The sequence below is a fragment of the Mytilus edulis genome, chromosome 7, assembly GCF_963676685.1.
Source record: "Mytilus edulis chromosome 7, xbMytEdul2.2, whole genome shotgun sequence".
Taxonomy (NCBI): domain Eukaryota; kingdom Metazoa; phylum Mollusca; class Bivalvia; order Mytilida; family Mytilidae; genus Mytilus; species Mytilus edulis.
The window spans coordinates 9,864,590-9,885,586 of record NC_092350.1 but is presented as its reverse complement, the minus strand read 5'-3'; the positions used below and the strand labels follow the sequence as shown (position 1 = coordinate 9,885,586).

The window sequence follows — 20,997 nt, the reverse complement described above, 5'->3', positions numbered from 1 at the left end:
ACTCTGAAGTCAGAAGGTAGAAATTGCAACCCTATAATAGATGATACAGTGAATATTTAGCCAAGATTTGGAGACAAATATACAACTGTCAATTCATTTATTTTTGTGAATGTATGCACGTGGAATGTATACCTTTTTTTGTGGATTTGCCAAAGTCTGCATACAACAGAATTTGTATTTAGGTGGACACTTTCAAATGTGTGGTTCACCTATACCAACAAAAGTTCACTGTATACTAAATAAGAAAGTAAGACAGCAGTCTAACAATATTAATAAGCCAAAACTATAATTCCTGACACAAAAAGGTTTCCATTATATAAGGATCAGATATAGGGCTCCAGTAGTTAAACTGTATACCTGCCTCATTAGAAGTCTTAGTCATCAGTTTATCATATCTTGTCTGATTTCTTTCATTAACTACACAGATCAGGTTGTAAACTGAGCAGACATTAGTATGGAAAAACAATCATATCACCTCAAAAATGACAAACTTTCCCAGCATCAGCCGTAGTTATCTTCGTTACAGTCATGTGACTGTGAATAATGATTTGTTACCCTCTAACAAGACAACAAACATTTGGGTAAAACACTAATAGGATTCTGATGGAAATATAACAAGGTTTGTTTATGATATCTTGTTTAATCCTCGTCAGTCATAAGCTTGAATCTGCTCTGTTCATTTTCTTTTTATAAATTAAGAGATTCATTCACATTTTTTTTAAGATTCGTTCGTTTAAATCACTTGAAGCATGATGTTCCTGAATACCCAACAAGTGCAAAAAAATGTTGACTACATAGATATTTGACAACTCCATGAATGATTCTGACTTTCTGATGAAGAACAGCTAAAAAAGAGCTTCACATTCATTTGCTTTGAGTTTTGTTGTGTGCATGTAGTGATTTTACGTTTTAAAAAAATTTCCAGTTCACTTTTATAAGTTGAAAAAACTGTTAACATCATGTCTCAAAAACATATCTTACAATTTTGTCTCAAGGGGAAATTGATAATATCCAGACAATTAATATTTCATATTCAAATAGAATTATCAGGGAAATTACCAGTCAAACTGGTACCATTCTCAGACGAAACACGACAAAACCCACGGAGGATCTCAAGTGGATCATGTAAAGCTATATCCTATCAATTAATAAACAAATTTCTAGACATGCATTCCGTACAAATCAATTTAAATCGTGGAACCAAAAAAAGAATTATAGACAAGTATCATTTAAAACACATGATATTTTTTTTCTTTTGGTAAGGTCACCTGCTGCAAAATGTTTCATTAAGTGCAATTTAATACCAGTCTAGCTTTGTAGAAAACTGAAGAAACATGGCTAATTCTTTATACCATAAATTGTACTTTTAATTTTCAACACACATACTATACATTTTATTGCCTATAATTTTTAATTTTTTTTGTCAAATTCATAAAATGTACTGTGTCTTTTAGGAAAATATTTTTTTATTTTTACTAATTCACCATGACAATTTTGCTTCTTTATTAGAAAAATAATCTTAACATTCAACTTGAATGGCTTTCTGATGTTGTTGATATTGAGGTGTTTGTAATAAATCAGACTTTAATAACACTAGCATAAATTTAAATTTTACAGTTAAAAGGGGTGGGCGGGAGCAGGTTATAACTATATCATGGGTAACATCTTTATATAACATGAAAGTTTATGTGATGTCAAGCAGTGGGATGTGAAGGACTATGTAATACGTTAATTGTCACTGCAGAGGCCAGATCCTGTGCATGAAAGTTTTTTACATGTAAATATGTATTACTGTTGTCATCTTTGATTAGATATGACTTAACAGTACTTATTCCTACTGCTATATTTGATATCAAATGTATTTATAATTACCCCCTAACCCCGACCATTAAGATTTGGTTACGTAATGAGACTAAAACAATCTACCCCTATACCAGGAACATGCCAAGATAGTCTTTTCACTGTCTGGGGCTTAAATTCTATGTCTGCGAGTTAATTCTACATTTAATATAATAAAAGAATGGTCCCTTGTTTTATTGCACAACACTTTCTAATAACTGCATGTGTTTATGGCACCCTTCATCTTAATGTTACTTTTATATAACATACAAAGAAATGAAAAAGCTTTCCTACTGTTATCACGGACGTAACTCAGATTCTTATTTCTTATACTTCTTCAAATTACATAATTATTGCGACCCCATCCTTGCTAAATCTTAATTCTATATAATTGAGCAAGGAACAATATGCTTTCACATGATATCAAATCCTCGCCGTAAAAAATAACGTAAAAAATAACCGATGTAGAATTAATATTAAATCTGGTTCAGTAGTACAACTCTGGATATTTCTTCATTTAGCTACATGATAAATTACTGAACTCTCCAAGAAGTCGATCAGTGTTAATTTATCAATCAGGAAAAAATTACTTTATCAGATCTTGGATTCGGTGATACAACGAGAAAGGTCAGAAAACGTTATGAAGAACAATGTGATTATGGAAAAGTTAGCAAATTTGAAAACAAGTATCACAGTTGTGCAAGTCCCAGAGGGAATAATACTTTCATGCTTCATTCCATTTCTTTTTTAAACAAAGAAAAAAAAAAGAAAATGCAAATGAGGATACTAAACATTTATTTTTTCATTAATCAACAATCTCAAAACATGTCATAAACCGTTACCATATGATACAGTCATTTAAAGTAACATAAAATAGACACCAAATCAGCTTGTCATTCTGAAATTGTCATCTTACATTTTTTTGGAATTTAGTTTTGATTTTCTTTGTTTTCTCTCCAACTTTGTCAAGGTAGCTATTAAGACTGATGATTTATTGGTTAAAATTAAAGTCCCAAAATTACTTGGGAGAAATACATTGATGTTTAAAAGGGAGACATTATATCTGCAATATACTTAGCTTGAAGCAAAGTTATAGTTCTCAATGCAGTGTTTCATGGATTTGGTGTTAAAATAACATTTGAAACAAACGTGAAATTTTTCAGGATCATTGCAGAGCTTTCAAACTTTATAGTGCAAGATACTTGTTCATTATTTAAGGTCATACATTGATATGCACATGCTCATTTTTGGATCCAGGTTGCTGGTTCTTTGATGTGAATACAAACACAATAAATGTTCTTTTTTCTGTCAGTTTCTGTTAGTTTTAAGTAACTGTCACTTAAACGCTTTTACTTCGAGTATAGAGTCACTTAATTTACAAAGATTTGAAATAAATGGCAGTTTGTTTTCATTGCTATCAAAAACTTGACAGCTTTAGAAGCCTAGATATTATGTAATGTTCAAATGTAGGTTTTTCCTTGATAATACTTTAGCTGATTTAATTGTATCATAAGTCAATTGCATGACTTACTAAAACTCTGTCATCATTATATAAACAGTGTATTCTATTGATTCTCTGTCCTATTGCTTCAAGGATATGTCTTCCACAGACACTACAATCATCAAAAATTCAAACATATGTGATAGGGATAATTTGTGTAACTTATTCGATACTATTTAAAAAGTGTATTCTTCATAAATCTGATACTTTTGAACTTTCACTGACAAACTGTTCGGTCATAAATTGTCATTATATTGTTAAACTATTCATTATTTTATCGTAATCATTTTATTTGCAATGTTTGTCCGTCAAAGTAATTTCATTATGATGTAACGATTTTTCTTTATAAAGCTTTTTGTATTATAAGTAATAATTAAGTGTCAAGTATATTTTCACAAAGTCAGAAATTTGTTTCAAGATAATTCTTTTTGTAAATAATAGATAAAGTCACAGCTTTACATAGTTCTTAAGTTTTCTTACGTAAAGAATAATTAATCCTTTAGTCATTTCAATTACGGCGCTATTTAGCCTTAAGCTCAAACGACATATTTTTGTTATAATCTTTTGTTAATTCTTATCGTATTATTTCATTGTCATTTAGTTATCTCCTTTCTATTATGAAATTGTCACCATGTAATTTCTTGATTTAAATATGTTTTCTGAAGTTTGTAACTTCAGTGAGAGTCGGGCGTTCGTACTGACAACATCCGCTCAATTTGTATCAATCTATTCAATGTGTTAAAGTACATCATTTTGTAAAACTACATGTATTCCATCCTGAATCATTAAATTGTTAACTACTGCACAGGACTTGTGTCTAATTCTACAAGTGGAGTTAAAGTGAGTATTCACAGTCAAGTGACTAGATCCTAGTTATTATCTAATGTTGGCATCGCCAACATCTGCAACCGGTCGTGGGTTGCAGCTCGATCTCAACTTCAAATCAGTAGCCAGTCTCCCGGTTACATTTGGCGGAGGTAATCCAGAGGCGTGTTGTCTTTTTAGTTCGACACACGGTACCAGTATCTCAAGCAGCAAGTGACATTATGATCGCTAGTTCCCGTCATCTTCGTTAATTCAGCGATGGAATATAGTTTTCGACCTCAGTGGACAACGCGGACATTTTATCCCAGTCAAAATCTACTGTGTGTCAGATGTGGATTACAAAATCATCACTTTGGAATATGTTCAGTAATCGATAAACAATGCTTCAAATGCACCAAATTCGGACATTATTCAAGGCAGTGTTGGAATAAATCGAATCAATCTTCAAACAAGTTACAGCGCGTCCAGAAATCACATCGTAAAAAAGAACGCGATACCAAAAGACTTAATGAATATTTTGAAAGAAAAAATGCAATGTGCGTGTTGCCATTCTCAGGCATAAGATCTACATCTTTTCAAAATTGTTTGGACGTTACTTTTATTCTTCGTTCCGAACTTAAGTCTGTAAAAAGTCAACTCCAAGAATGTAAAGTCACACACAGAAAGGATATCATAAAATTGCAAGACCAACTATCAGAGTTCAAGCGTAAAAACACCAGTCTAGAGAAGCAAATAGAAGACTCAGCAATTCAAGAATCAAAAACTGCCAAACAATATTCAGACGAAGTTTCTCAACTTAAATCTAAACTCAGTGATAGTGAAAATTTTGTTAACATAATAACAGGTCTTAACAAGCAAACTCAAACATGGATTACAGAACAGGAAGAAAAACACAAAACCGAAAAGGACCGACTCATTTGGCGTCATGATGAACTTTATAAAACTATTCAAATATTATCGGATGAAAATTATCGCTTAAAATCAATTCAACAACAGACAAATGGTCAATCATCTAATAACAACAAACTTTTTCGAGGAAACAGACATTACCGCAGAAGATAGTTTAATTCAACCACAAAGCGGGGACGCTTTGAATTTCAAAGGGGAGGGAATCTGTGATAGGGATAATTTGTGTAACTTATTCGATACTATTTAAAAAGTGTATTCTTCATAAATCTGATACTTTTGAACTTTCACTGACAAACTGTTCGGTCATAAATTGTCATTATATTGTTAAACTATTCATTATTTTATCGTAATCATTTTATTTGCAATGTTTGTCCGTCAAAGTAATTTCATTATGATGTAACGATTTTTCTTTATAAAGCTTTTTGTATTATAAGTAATAATTAAGTGTCAAGTATATTTTCACAAAGTCAGAAATTTGTTTCAAGATAATTCTTTTTGTAAATAATAGATAAAGTCACAGCTTTACATAGTTCTTAAGTTTTCTTACGTAAAGAATAATTAATCCTTTAGTCATTTCAATTACGGCGCTATTTAGCCTTAAGCTCAAACGACATATTTTTGTTATAATCTTTTGTTAATTCTTATCGTATTATTTCATTGTCATTTAGTTATCTCCTTTCTATTATGAAATTGTCACCATGTAATTTCTTGATTTAAATATGTTTTCTGAAGTTTGTAACTTCAGTGAGAGTCGGGCGTTCGTACTGACAACATCCGCTCAATTTGTATCAATCTATTCAATGTGTTAAAGTACATCATTTTGTAAAACTACATGTATTCCATCCTGAATCATTAAATTGTTAACTACTGCACAGGACTTGTGTCTAATTCTACAAGTGGAGTTAAAGTGAGTATTCACAGTCAAGTGACTAGATCCTAGTTATTATCTAATGTTGGCATCGCCAACATCTGCAACCGGTCGTGGGTTGCAGCTCGATCTCAACTTCAAATCAGTAGCCAGTCTCCCGGTTACATTTGGCGGAGGTAATCCAGAGGCGTGTTGTCTTTTTAGTACAACACACATTACCGCGTACCTCAGCAGTCAAGCGACCAGAGTTCTTCCCCATCTTCGTATCAACTTTCAGTGATGGATTTTAATCTAAGACCGCAGTGGAGTATGTGGAGACAGAATCATTTCACACATCATTGTCCAGTTTGTGGTAAATGTGGACTTGCACATCATCGTTTCGAAATGTGTCTAGCTTACAACAAAAGATGTTTCTCGTGCGACAAATTCGGACATTTCGAAAGACAGTGTTTCACAGCTAGACCAAGTTTATTCGGTAAAGTTCGATATACTAAATCAACAAGTTCGAAAGTGTCAAGTGAACAAAAGAATTCAACAAAAAAACAACTTAGAGACAATCGCCGTTTAATACAGTATTATTCAAATAAAAACAGTCTCAGGGAATTGCCATTCAGCAGTGTGCGAAATTCAGCATTCATGAACTTTTTCGACCAGGCAGCCCCAATGAAAGTCGAACTAAAACAAGCAAACATTCAATTACGGAAAAACAAATCAGTGGTTTCCGCAAAATCAGAACTTTTAAAAAGTGCACAAGAGACTATAAGAACTCTCACCTGCAAACTAGTGAAAAGTCAAAACCAACTAGATTCGACAGAGCAGTTGAAAGAATGTTTAGACAAAATCACCAAACTAGAGAAAGAAAAGGAAGACAATGCTGCATGCACGAAAAAAATATCAGATCTAAACAATTTCCTAATTCTAAAATGTGACTATCAAACTAATGAAATCGGAAATATTGCTACTCAAAACCATGAACTTCGGAACAAATTTATAATTCTAACAGATCAATCTGCCGATATGGAAAATCAAATAAGAATTTGTAGGAATAATCATATAAATCGTCCCAATGCAAGTCAGTGTTCCAGAAATGGACGTTTCAACAACCAACGAACTTTTTATAGATAATTGTCATTTTTTCAATACTTGCGAAACGCGAGGACGCGTTTCATTCGAGGAGGGATAAATCTGTGAACGTGGAAAAAGTCGCACTAATTTATGTATTTCTTATTTCGGACATTTGGACTTGTTTCTTATATTATTTATAGTTTCTGTTTAATCTTTCGGACAATTTCATTCGAATTCAACAGCCAATGTACTTTGATTTGCATTCTTAAAGATCTTTCATGTGTGTCACTTTTTAATCTAAAACTGTGAGAAAAACTATACAAGGGATTGTGTTAATTTATGTTACACAACTATTTCATTTCATAATTATTTTAATCCGTTAATGTCGTACATAGATAATTCTTTTCAATATATATTTTATCAGTTCTTGTCCAGGACATGTTTGATAACAATGACATTAATCCGTTTTTCAATTACGGTCTATTGTTACTTTAAAGTGTTAATCTTATGTTTGTAAAATTTGTCAACTTTATTGTTATATAATCTTAATTCTTTGACAACCTGTAAACATTGTCTATCTTTATAATGTTTCGACTGAAGTTAATTCTTCAGTCGGAGTCAGCCTTTTGAACTGACATCATCCGTTCATTAAAGTGAAAATAAAATCTATACTGAAAGTCTTCGTTTGTATTCGCTCTACCAGTCTGTGAGTTAGTTCCGCCAGTGGATTTATGTTCAATAGGCAGGGGACCAGTCTTCGGTCACTGTCATTCGTTTCGGCATCTTCGCCAGTTTCAGCAACAGAACCTGTTGCACGGTATCAAACATTCTAGTAACAACATCGTTGCCACACATAACTTCAGAAGTTTCTTATTTTTATAGATCCACAGATTAATAATTTAGGTCTTGACAGCCTTTACCACAATTTTAGTTAAAACACTGTTAAAATTGCGAAATTTTGTATAAGGACTTTTAAATACTTTTACATACACAATGATCCATGAAATTTTTTTTATACCTTACCCACATAGCCCACCTATCCTATCATTTTCTGCCTAAAGGCAAAAATCATGCAAGTGTATAACATTTTTTGGTCTTATCATTGATTTGACACACAATGATGGTACAAATGTATTTATTTTTGATTTTTTTAACAGTTTGTTTGGTCAGTATAATTTCCAAAACTTTCTTCATTATACTATGTACTTGACAATTACTCCACATCTCCTTTTATTCATACTGATTCATTATAAATCTGGAATTTAAAGGGTATTCTGAATATCTTGACCAAATGCTTCACTGTGATAATGTCTGGTTTATCAATTTTAATTTAAGCATGTTTAAATCAACATCAATTTCTTATCATAAATAAAAGCTTTCAAACTAGGTTACAAAATATTGCTTGTCTGGTTAATGACAGTTAGTACAGTAGCCTGGGATATATGATTCTCATCAGATAAAATATATCAATGCCAAAAGTTTAAAGAGCCAGTACATGCACAAATTCAAACTGTCTGATTATGTTACTAAGTATTATGTAAGATTTTTTTCTTAAGTAGAAAAAATAAATCATTTACTTCAAGAGGAGCATAGTAAGTCATTATTTATTTTTATTTCCTGAAAAAACACCCTCTAATTATACCAACATTGTAAAGGTATTCACAAAGGTCAAAGCCTGAGGTAGATCAAGTCATAGTGGCAATCATTACTGATCATTCCAATGTAATGGTAAAATCAATTACCCATAATGCTGTTGTACTTCCAGGTGTGATGAACAGATGGTCTGGTGCTAGAGACACCAAGGCATGTCAAATCATAATAAACACATAGAAATCCTGTAAAACTATCTATTTTATGTTGCACTTTTATCACAACAAGATGTTTATAAAGTGTTGATAAACATTTCATGTGTCCATTTTGTACTTTGCAACCTCTTTTGATATATCACAAGGGCAGTGTATCATGTCTGATATCAGCCAGTCCATTTTGTACTTTCCAACCTCTTTTGATTTATCACAAGGGCAGTGTATCATGTCTGATATCAGCCAGTAATCTTTATAAAGATTTATCATAGTGACCCAAAACAGAGCTTGGAAATCAATATCTAGATATAACAAATTTGAGCAGAATATTATATTTTAGCATCTGATGTGTTTTGACTGTACTATGAAAATGTAAATGGTCAGATTCTGGGGGAGGAAATAATATTCTAAAAATGTTGATTGGAACACATACAAAAGCACTATATGTCGTAAAAGTCTCTTCATTGCTTACAACTGCTATCTAATCTGCATTTGAGACTTAAAGTTTTCTGTTAAATTAACATTGTTTTTTATTAAATTAAATGAACACAATTTCCTTACTTTAACTAATTTACACTTGATTGGAATTATTCATAAGCCAAAAAGTGCATGCAAGAGACATATGAATTAACTTGTTACATAAACGTGTAATATAAATGCATCAAATGAAGAAAAATGTGCAGTACAACAAATAATATAAGTCCTGCTTTGAAGTGTTAATAGATATATATCTGTCTCATGATTTTTATTAGGTTCACTTAGCCAAGCAAATGGAAATTCCCAAGTTTATGATAAAGATACATTTTTGGCGGAAAATAGTTGCTGTTTTTTTAATCCTAATCTATAGAAAGCATTATAATAGAATTAGTTTATGTTTCATAAGTAATAAAACACAGTACAAAAGACTCCTATAAATCTAACTGAGGAATGGTGTCCCTTGTCTCCGGAGAATCTTAATTCCCTATATGTTACAATTTTCTTCAATGTCCTACGTCTCTGAAGAATCTTAATTCCCGATATGTGATTTCTTTGATTATCTTTCTCTTAATTTGACCGAAGTAGATAAATCAATGTATATTAACGTATGTCAATCACAACGTTGGTTCAGGATATACTGTTTCCTATCCCGACTGATCCCAGATAATCCGTGCATCTCAACACACAAATAATATTGTCTTCATTTACATAGCAGACTATACAACATATTCAAACAGTCTTCATTAAAACCATCTTACTTAGTTATTAGTACATTTCTTAATAATGTATAGAGGAGAAACTACACAGCAAAAGGTCATATCAAAGGGAAGTAATTCCAATATCTTCATTTACATACCAGAATATACAACATATTCAAACAGTCTTCATTAAAACCATCTTAGTTAGTTATTAGAACATTTCTTAATAATATATAGAGGAGAAACTACACAGCAAAAGGTCATATCAAAGGAAAATAACTCCAATATACATGTATTCATTTACATTCATATCAAATATCCTATGGTGTTTGGTAAAATTGAGAAAGGAAATGGTGAATATGTCAAAGCGACAACCACCCGACCATAGAGCAAACAACAGCCGAAGGCAACCAATGGGTCTTCAATGTAGCGAGAATTCCCGCACCCGTAGGTGTCCTTCAGCTGGCCCCTAAAATATGCATAATAGTACAGTGATAATGGACGTCATACTAAACTCCGAATTATACACAAGAAACTAAAATTTAAAATCATACAAGACTAACAAAGGCCAGAGGCTCCTGACTTGGGACAGGCGCAAAATTGCGGCGGGGTTAAACATGTTTATGAGATCTCAACCCTCCCCCTATACCTCTAGCCAATGTAGAAAAGTAAAAGAATAACAATACGCATATATTATATTTGTTATTAAATATTCATGCCGGATACCAAAAAGGGTATACCCTGAGATATGGGTTTTGCTCATTGTTGAAAGTTGTCCATCAATTTGCTTGCTTAAAGTAGTGAATGTCCTGAAATCTACCTGAAATATCACTCTTTGTAGAAAGTGGCATTAAAGTAAAGTCATCAATCAACCAATCAATAATGAACCAAAGGCCTGACTTTGAGATCAGGATTCTTGGCTTTCAACAAAAATCTTATGACTAAAGTTGATCGTATTGAGTATACTAAAAAGTTCATGTCTGACTTACGATGAACTTGATTCTTAATATTTATTGTGAAACAAGTAACAAAATCTATTACTCCAAAGGTTTGTTACTGTATCTTAGTTAATCCTATCTTTCTTATAATATAAACTGTTCTATCACTCCAGATACAATATCTTTTTTCAATTACCCAAGTTCCCAGAGTTCTCTGCTGAAAACACCATTGTCATTATTCTTCTTAGTCAAGACAATTTTTTTCTTTCTTTCAATTTTTAAAATGTCAGAGAACTATATATAATGTTAGAGACAGATAAATAATATCCATTATTACTAAATACAACAGAACGAAGCCGAATAAAGAAAATGTAGGATGAGCTGGTGACAGAGTTTCTAAGGTTTCTCATCTCAATTGCTATTTTTTTTTTAATATTTTAAAATAGAAGCAGTCTGTATGAAGATAATTACTTCTCTCATGACATGATTACCGAATTAAACGTTGAGTCTAATCGGTAGTCAAGGTCTTACAAAAGGAAAATTCTTACATAGATGCACTTAGTAATAAGCTTGAGTTTGTTTGGGCTTTTTTAAGAGGTCTAGGTGGTTTTCTCATCCTACGATGGACAATTTCAACCATAATTTCTGCCATTCAGATTTATATGTTAAATTCATCCTCTAAATCTGGTATCTTCGGAAACTATTGAAAACATACATATTAGTATGCCTGAGTTCAATTTAGTTGAAAAGAAATTCCTTAAAATGATTGGAAATTACTGTCAAATAATTAAATTAAAAATCCTTTTGAAAGTTTTGTGAACTTGGCACTTTGGCTTAAATTTACTATAACATATCATCTATAAGAAGTTTGATGAAGCATTAGACAATATTTCATTCAGTCATCAATTGTCATGGCTGATCATCTCAATATTGCATGATAAAATCACTGCTCATGCCGGAATCGGTAAAATTCCTACCGATCTTCAAGTTCTATGACTTAATGTAAATGATCATACAAACAACACAAAGTACACTCTCTATTATTTTGTAAATATGTGTTCTGTTCTAAGACTAATGACCAAACTGAATAATGCATGAGTTGCAGCAATAGCCTAACATCAACCCTTCACAGAACGTCAGTGAAATATGCAATTGATTCCTATTCCCCATTAGGAACCTGTTAATTTAAACATCTGAATGACCAATATCTAAATCACTGGAATGTTTGTAATTACTTGTTGCCAAAAACAGACATTATCTGAAACATAACATTGTTAATATACCAATAAGGATCGTAGTACTGGTATCATGTACACCAATAATCATTTAGGTACCAGTATCATACAGTGCAAGTGATTGCTATGTAGAAATTGGATGCTGTCGGATTTTTCATTAAATTTTCTAATTTCCAGGTCAATAATGTAGTTAATGAAGGGTAACTGTTAGATAATGATTGCTTATTGGATGCAAGTTTGCCTTTACACGTAAATTCACATATATACTTATTTAATAGGAAGAAACAGTAATCGGTATGCCTGCGTGAGTTTTAGACAATGCTTTCCCAGCCAACATTAAAATATGAATCATACGAGATCATGCAAGCTTAGTTTATGTAACTCATGATGAGTTAAATTAAATCTTCAATTATTCAAATTATAAACAACACAATGAGCTTACACAAACTCATTAAAGAGTAGGCGTCAAGTTACATGTGACTTTCCAAAGCTGTGACAAAAGAGGGGTAATATTCATAACATACATATAGTTCAGGACATTAAATACACTTTTAAGAAAATGTGAGACTAAAAAAATTTCATCTTAAAAGAAGTACCATTATTTAATTTAATTTTTTTTCTGCAAAAACGTTAAACAACTAAATGATAACTGTTAATTTTTTCAAAATTTCAACCTTTAAAATTTTAAAATGGAATGCACATTTGTATATCAATGTTAAAATTTTCTGTCCAGACTTTCTAAATCTGAAAGTTGTTTGTCCATTAAATACTGTTGACATCCATTTGACATGTGGCCAAGAAGATATAGTTTGATTTGAGTCTATCAAGTAATTCTTCTATGGACCGTGAGATGATAAAAGGCTAAAGACATAAAATCTGTACCTTTTGTACATCAGATAAAAGCTGGTACACAAGAGATCGCAGTAAATATTAACAGGCCATATAGGGAGAATGAGATGATATCAGCAGCCATCCAGTCGTACCTTTATAGACATACAATCCCGTTATGTATTGATGTGGACAGAGGGAGTCATTAAATCTAAATTAATAAGATGTGATCTTTATGTCCAATTCTTAATATGCTGTAAATATGTCACAAACCATGATGGCTTTCTTCCTCCATAGCTTAAGGGAAGAAGCTGTCTGGAGCCAAAGACTTATTTCCCAAGATGCTCGTAAAATATAACAATACATAAACTCAAACATATTTACATAATGGTTTGGATTAAAACATTCATGATAGTAAGATATAACAATAAGTCTAGATCGATAAGATGCTTGTAACAGTCTGTTAGCTACATGTAACATCTCAGTAACTAGATAGAATAGAGAATGGAAACGGGGGAATGTATCAAAGAGACAACAACCTGACCAAAGAGCAGACAACAGCCCAAAAATATTATACTTAGTAAAGAGTTAAACAAATCCCAACTCTTAATGTCATTGGAAAATGAGATCTTTAATCATCAAACAACTCTTTATGCCATGCAGATGTTGAATACTCCTTTATGATATACTCAGGTTCATAGATTTGATCACTTAATTTACACTTTAACTTTGTTTATTGTCAAATGAGATATGAACAAATGAAAAATTTAGAATAGTTTTTTTTAATTAAAACAACATGCTTTCTTTTTCTACTTTCTTTGTGCCAATAAAAATGATATAAGTTATCATTAGTGAATACTTTGTATTTTCATCTGAGTTTCATTATAAATATGTAATTGTGGAAATTGCTGTTTTTATTTGATGCTTTATTGTAGCAATGTGAAATAATTGTTCTTGGAGATACTTTAGTATGTTAAGTATCTGTGATTTCTGTCATATACTTACATACTTTACTTATGCAATGTATATAATTACTTTCTCAGAGTCATTCTCATGAAAACATATATATCCATATTCAACAAACATTCCATAGGTTTGTATGGATTCCTTTAAAAGTTTTGGAGTTCTGTGTGCGATGTCCATTTTCACTGAACAAGTACACATTTTAGTTTAGGGGCCAGCTACAAGCCCCTCTTGGTGCAGGATTTTCTAGTTTTGGAGTTCTGTGTGCGATGTCCATTTTCACTGAACAAGTACACATTTTAATTTAGGGGCCAGCTACAAGCCCCTCTTGGTGCAGGATTTTCTTTTTTTTAAATTGAAACTGATGTCTCAGTGTTGCAGAACTAAATCATTATCATGTAGGATTTATGAAAAAAATCACATCATCAGTTAAACACTTCAGAAATGCAAAAAAACAATGAAAATCAACCCTCCCCTACACTAAGCAGGCAATACTGTGTTTGAAATATGTTTTAAACCATTTTCAAAGTTGATTCAGTAATGCTTGATTTTCAACCAAACATGTTTATAGTTTATGCTTCCTGCTACATTGCAGTTACATTATTAGTATCAGAGGAAAAGGATTGCTTTTACATTAGCTCTGAAATAAACATGTCGACTCTGCCATCAGAGTTATTCTGCTGGTATTTACACAGAAAGAAACATGATATCCCTACAAACAATGATCTCCCCTTACTCTAAAGAAACGTGATAACTCGGCTCACAGATTAATATTTTTTCATCTTTACTCAACAGTTGAACAACGAGTCATGTTATTTATGACAACACTTGATCTATTTACCGACTTGTCATTGGGACATAAATCTATTTCAGTTAAATAGTTGCGGATGCTAAATCAACAGAGAATTTTAGAAAACAAACACTGTTTCCTTCCTTACTCTTTGCCGTTACACAAATTTATAGTTTATATGATCGATACCAATTATAAATATGCTGTTACAGTAAACTTTTTCAATATAATCCCAGATAGTCTGACTTAATCATAGAAAAGGTAATTTCCACACCTCATAATTTTTATCATTTACACAATCATCTTCTAAATTTGACCAATTATTATAGAACAAAGTATAATTTTCTAGAATTAGGATAAGGAGGTGATATTTATTGGGCTTAATTATTTACTATAATATTAATATGACATAGTCAATATTTTCAAATAAATAATGAAGCATTAAAATTAATTATTAAAACTAATTACCATGCTAATGTTGGGCAATGATGGTGGTATTGAACACAAACGGTAACAAATTAAATATGATGTTGTGTAATAGGGTTTGAAACAGCTATCAACCAATGACTCTCTTACAAAAAGTCATTCAAGCTCAATATTGAGACATAAACATCAACAGAAGCTCAGAACTTCCAAAGATTTGGCGTAAATTAGTTTCCATAGGATAGAGATAGAGCTCCATTAGTGGTATACTAACTTTCAGACACTAAATAGCATCACCTTATTTTGATACCGCATTGTCAAGATTAACTTATGTTATAATATACATGTAGCATTCAGTCAATGAATGCCATTTACTTGGTTTGGTTTGGTTTTTAACACAGCCTTTTTAAACTCTTTCCAAGTCTGGATTTAGTAGATTAAATTGAAAAGTAATGATTAATATCTGCTATATTTTTGTAATTGTAATTTTTGTCACAATTTTTCCTTTATAAATGGTGAAAAAAAATATATTATTATACTCAAAACAGGTCAAAATTTGGTAGGTCCCTTATACACCTCAAATCTTTGCTCAGTGCCTGAATTTTTGGTGAATTATTTCTAACCTTCAATAATTTTGTATCACTGATGCTTTAAATATTCACTACTTTATACAGTGAAATTATTAATACGGTAATAAAGTGCTTATATTTTGACATTCAAACAAAGCTTTAAAAAATAATTTTACTGCCAATCTCTGTAAACTACTGTTTAACAATATATACTTTATAAAGCGGATTGGAAAATATAAGTGAGACAAACAAGTATAACGTGACACTACCATATCATTAGTCACACACAATGTTTCCGCAAACAGAGACAATCTAGATGTTAAAAGTTTGTAAACATCAATTTAAGCACGGTATCGGTTGCATCAATGGTAGATCTAAATCGTTATTTGTACTCATCATACATGCATTAAATGACTTAACGGACACATCAGCGACTCTATTATAACTGATGTGACAGGTATTATGGTATATTATACTGTTTAAACCCAGGAAGAACCAAAGCAACACAATTTATTTGTACTAGTAATAGCTTACATCCACAAGGGCAATGATATATAATGTTTTTATTGTTTTAGAGTACATTTGTTTGATCTGGATTATTTTTGCTGCAATGGGTGTAAAACTTATGGAGAAAATGTTTATTTGTAATTTCTAGCCATAGCTTGTTTGTTTGATGCTTCAGCTGGATTTTTTTTTCTACTTGACCAGTTTTTTTCCTTATATGTTGACTAGAGAAGTTTTACATGAAAAGTTTACTTCCTAAGAATGACAAAGACATACCAGTATACCACCAATTCTATAAGATTCACACACACACACACACACACACACACACACGAGGCAATATGTTGTCAAAACAGCCAAAGTCTCATTTGTATGGCATACATAAATACTGTGGCACTAATATAATCATTTCTTTCTTGTGTGTTTTTCAGTAAGATTTGGAGTATGGAAAGAGCTACCTCGAACCTCACATGAAGCTGAGCGAAAAGGCTACACAAGAGTTAATGATATCTGCAAAAGTGAGTAAAAGGGACTTAACTCTAACATAGTGTATAGCAGAATTTAATCAGTACAATTTCTCTTTTTCTTTCTCAAAATTCTAAGCCCCTTTTCAACTTCTTAGTAATTTGGAATTCAGATTTTTCAAGGAAATTATGAAACATGCAGCTTAGTAACAAAACCATTTTACTATATCAAGGTTGACTGTTGGAAACGAATGGATTACGAAATCCTATTTCAAATCCTTTCTTTTCAAAATAAAATATAATTAAGAAAATATTAACGAAATAAGATTTGATATAAGCCTGACACAATCACTTGTTAAACACCACAGGCAAAATTTTCTACAAAAACATATTGATTTGTAATTTTCACTTCGCGTTGTATTTATTTCTGAATTAGGTGAGTTTTAAATGAAAGATGTCCATAAAATAAGCCGTAATCGCAGTGATTAAACTTATCATTACCTGCTAGGAACAATATACAAACTCTGCTACCGGTGATTACAGCATTAAAAATCATTTCCGGAATGGGAGAAACCACCAATCGATACAGAATGTCTTTACACTATATCATCACATGTACAAACCATAACTTGTAACTTTACAACATGATTGTAAATTTAGTAATTGCATGATATACGATCATATTCATAAGGAATCTTGACTGTAACATTCCAACAAACTTATTTCAAGTTTCACTGAAAAACTAAAAATTCTTTCTCGAAATTAGACTTTTAAACACTCTGTACTTTTAAGGTTAATACAGTCTACTGTCTTAAATAGGATACTATTCTCATCAAATGCCAATCCAGGATTCTAATAAAAGGGGACAACCTAGGCAACATTGGAAATGGATCATGTAAAAAATCTATGCTTAACCATAAATGCAGCTCCATAAGGGTGGCCAGGCATTATACAATCTTTGAATGCTTAGATTTTATCACTCTTTTATATCATGACTGCTCACCTCCAGCAGATTCTACCTATCAAAGACAAACTTTTCTAATCAAGAATTTATCTGCCTCAACTTCAAAGTATCTCTAACAGCATCTAGAAAATCTAACTGTATATAGAACTATATTAGTGTCATCAAAGTAGACTGAATCCAAACAATTGTATAGAAGTGAACATCAGTCTGTTTTAATACTGTCAATACATTATCAATATCTATTTGAAGTTACTTAGCATTCCAAGTTAATTGATACTTAGACTAAAGATCAAAAACCTGCAGAACAAACAGATTAGTGTAGAACTTATCAAGTGTTTACCACTTAATATTTACCACTTGATGTGCTATAATCTTGTTTACTGACTTATACACAGACTAAATACTGTCCCAGTATACATGTAAGTTTGGTAATTGACTTACACAGGTTGTTAACAAGGTAAATAATGTCAGCTCTGTGGTGATAAAGCTTCATCTTCTGTTAACTTGTTTACACACACAGTAAACAGTTTGTCAGTTCTCAGATGAAATGATTTCATAACATTATAAGTGTCAGCTCTAGGTAATGGTTGAGGGACTTGATAGTTTTCAATTTTGTTTACTAACTTGAACATGTAAACAGACTGTGAATTCTTTTGGTTGATACTGGATAAAATATTGACAATGTTCAGTGAAATAATCATCTAGCTTTGTTTGTGCCCATCAAAAGCTCATAGACATTACTAGACCCTATCCAAACATTTCCAAATGTAATCCTACACATAGTTATATACTTCTGCTAGGTGTTCAATTATTTACAAACCATTAAAATAAGCTGGAAATACTTCCAAATCAGTGTGAAAATTTAATATAACACTGCTGTTTAATATCAGCTTAATTTTATCAAAAATAATCATGTAAAAAGTTATCAGTCTAAAAAATGTGATTAAAAGACCCATGATCATTGACTGAAGTGGACTTTTCAATCTTATATCAAATACATTTCTCAAGTACCTAAGAACCTCATCAACAAAAAACTTTCTTTTCATGACACTAATTGTAGCAACTTCAATTGCCTGTATATTTGCATCTAAATATGTTGTCAAAAATACATTTTTTTTAAATCTACTAAACAAGTGCATCCACAATTGCTTTTTTCCTATAAAAACCTCTCACAAATGTATAAGTACTTATAAGAAGCACACACATGCTGTAAAACATCTACTTAGACTGAAGCACAAATGGCAACTCTATCATGTCAACATTGCAAATCTGGAGTTTTTCAATACTTTATCAAAATGACAAGATTTTTCACCAAGACAAATCTTAAACTGTCTTCAGTTATGACAGCAAAAAAAAAATAAGGCTTAGTTTTTTAAATACAGAAAACCACCCAAACTTTATATATTTCTCAAGAAAGATGTTTTTCCTATATATATTTCTGAAAATTCAAAGGTTATATTTCTAAGTAAACCAACTTTTTGAACTTAGTTACTTTCTTATTTATCAAATACTTAGATATTATTTCACAGCAATTTCAAAATCTTTTTGATTTTTTAACTTTGTTTGTAAGAGAAGACTGAAGTTTGACATATTCTTGGTTAACAGTATTTAATTGATTGGTTGGTTTGACTTATTTAATAGATGCCTGGTTTTTTAATCATATTTTTTGGTTTATCTTTCATCTCAAAATTTTAACTCACTCCCTGGTTAAAAAAATATCCTATTTGTCATTTACCCCAACCACAAAGTCTTCATTTGTATTCTTCGGTTACATGTTGGTGGTTATGTCAGACTTGTAGTACACTGGTGGTAACGAGTGAGTGATGTCCTAACTAAGGCTAACTATGTGTTTTACCTATGGAATCATCAGAAAACACGTGTTCTTATGTAGTTAGGAGAATTAATTACTTTTGCAGCTATAAGGCACAACAACATGTTCCATCTTTTCAACAGTCAGTGCCAAACATTGATAAAATTACTCAATCTGCTGATACCATTAAAACACTGCTTGTAAAACAATTAAAACTTTTGATAATCTTTATCGATTCTCATTAGCCAAAGTTTGATTCATAATATCAAAACCATTCTGGTAGTCTCTGGTTTTTACAATAACATCTGGTGCACTTGAAGTCAAAAGTCAAATTTTCTAAAATAGCAGAAACAATTCTCCTGCCCTCCACGAAAATGATTAAACATTTATATTTTTTCGATTTTTTGTTGAGATGTTACAATCAGATCAAACCAATAATAAAAGCAAATTGAGCTTCTGCAAGTTGACATGAAAAAAGTGTCAACCACTCGTCAAAAAAAGCTAATATTAAACGTGATTATGCAAATGAATTCCAATGAGGATGTCACCATGAACATCTAAGAGGGTTAAGGTTGACACCTAATTGAACGTAATATTACACAATTTTATTGCAAGAAAAAAACCCACAAACGGATAACTTTCAACATCTGGTAACCTAATCTAGTTTATTTCTCTAAGAAGTCAGAAAAGCAGGCAACATCAGGAAAAAAAACCTTCTGGTTAAAGCAAAATTATTATCCAATAAAAAGAAACATCAGAAAATTTACTATGAAGTTTAATAAAATATTCTTATGTTTCTAAATTTAGCAGAAAATTAAGAAATCACAGGCCAAATATTATGATTTTCAGTATTTTATCATGGTTTTACATTGACTATAGATGTATGAACTATTGGTGATATTGGTGATGTATATCCCATCCCTTTTCATTTAATTGAATCTTTTACCTGAAATTTATCAGCTCCACACTTTTGTAGTCAGTAATATCACCATCCCACATCATTATATTTGTGAAATTTCTTAAAACATTTAAATAAAAAAAATGAATACAAATTGGCCCCACAGTAGGACAATTACCTTAACATAAAAAATAAACTATCATAGAAATTAAATTAATCTAAATGTTCTATATTTAGGACAATATCGGAAGAATAACAGCCACGCTTAAAGACTGTTAAAAAGAAATATCTTGTATAATTTTTCCAATGAAAAACAATTTTTGTATGGAGTTTGATCAAGTTAACCCTAAAATATCACAAAATAATTACAATAGAAAATGTTGTCAATGACAAAAATATGAAAAAGCAATTGAAAAGTGTCTCTATTAGTCTGAAGAACAGCATTGGACTCAATAGACCGTATGTCGTAATAGGATTATATCAAAGCTTTGATCTTATAACAAAGTGTCAGACGCTGATATTTCAACCTACGAAGATTAGATGTTTGCAACACAACAATGCAAATTAGCATACAATAGAAAGTCTAAAAAACCACCATCTGACTGACAAAAATATGGCCGAATCAGA

At 31.4% G+C, this 20,997-nt stretch overlaps 2 protein-coding genes across 2 annotated transcripts in view; one reads left to right on the top strand and one right to left on the bottom strand.

Annotated features, from left to right (window-relative positions):
• The window catches only part of LOC139529887 (cysteine--tRNA ligase, cytoplasmic-like), a 195,831-nt gene that overhangs the window by 135,782 nt on the left and 39,052 nt on the right, over positions 1 to 20,997 (bottom strand). The window lies entirely within an intron of this gene.
• Positions 1 to 20,997, top strand: part of LOC139529894 (uncharacterized) — an 85,678-nt gene that overhangs the window by 33,254 nt on the left and 31,427 nt on the right. The window contains exon 2 of the mRNA XM_071325847.1: positions 16,666 to 16,752. Within this exon, the coding sequence (XP_071181948.1) occupies positions 16,666 to 16,752 (87 nt within the window). The remainder of the gene's footprint in view (positions 1 to 16,665; positions 16,753 to 20,997) is intronic.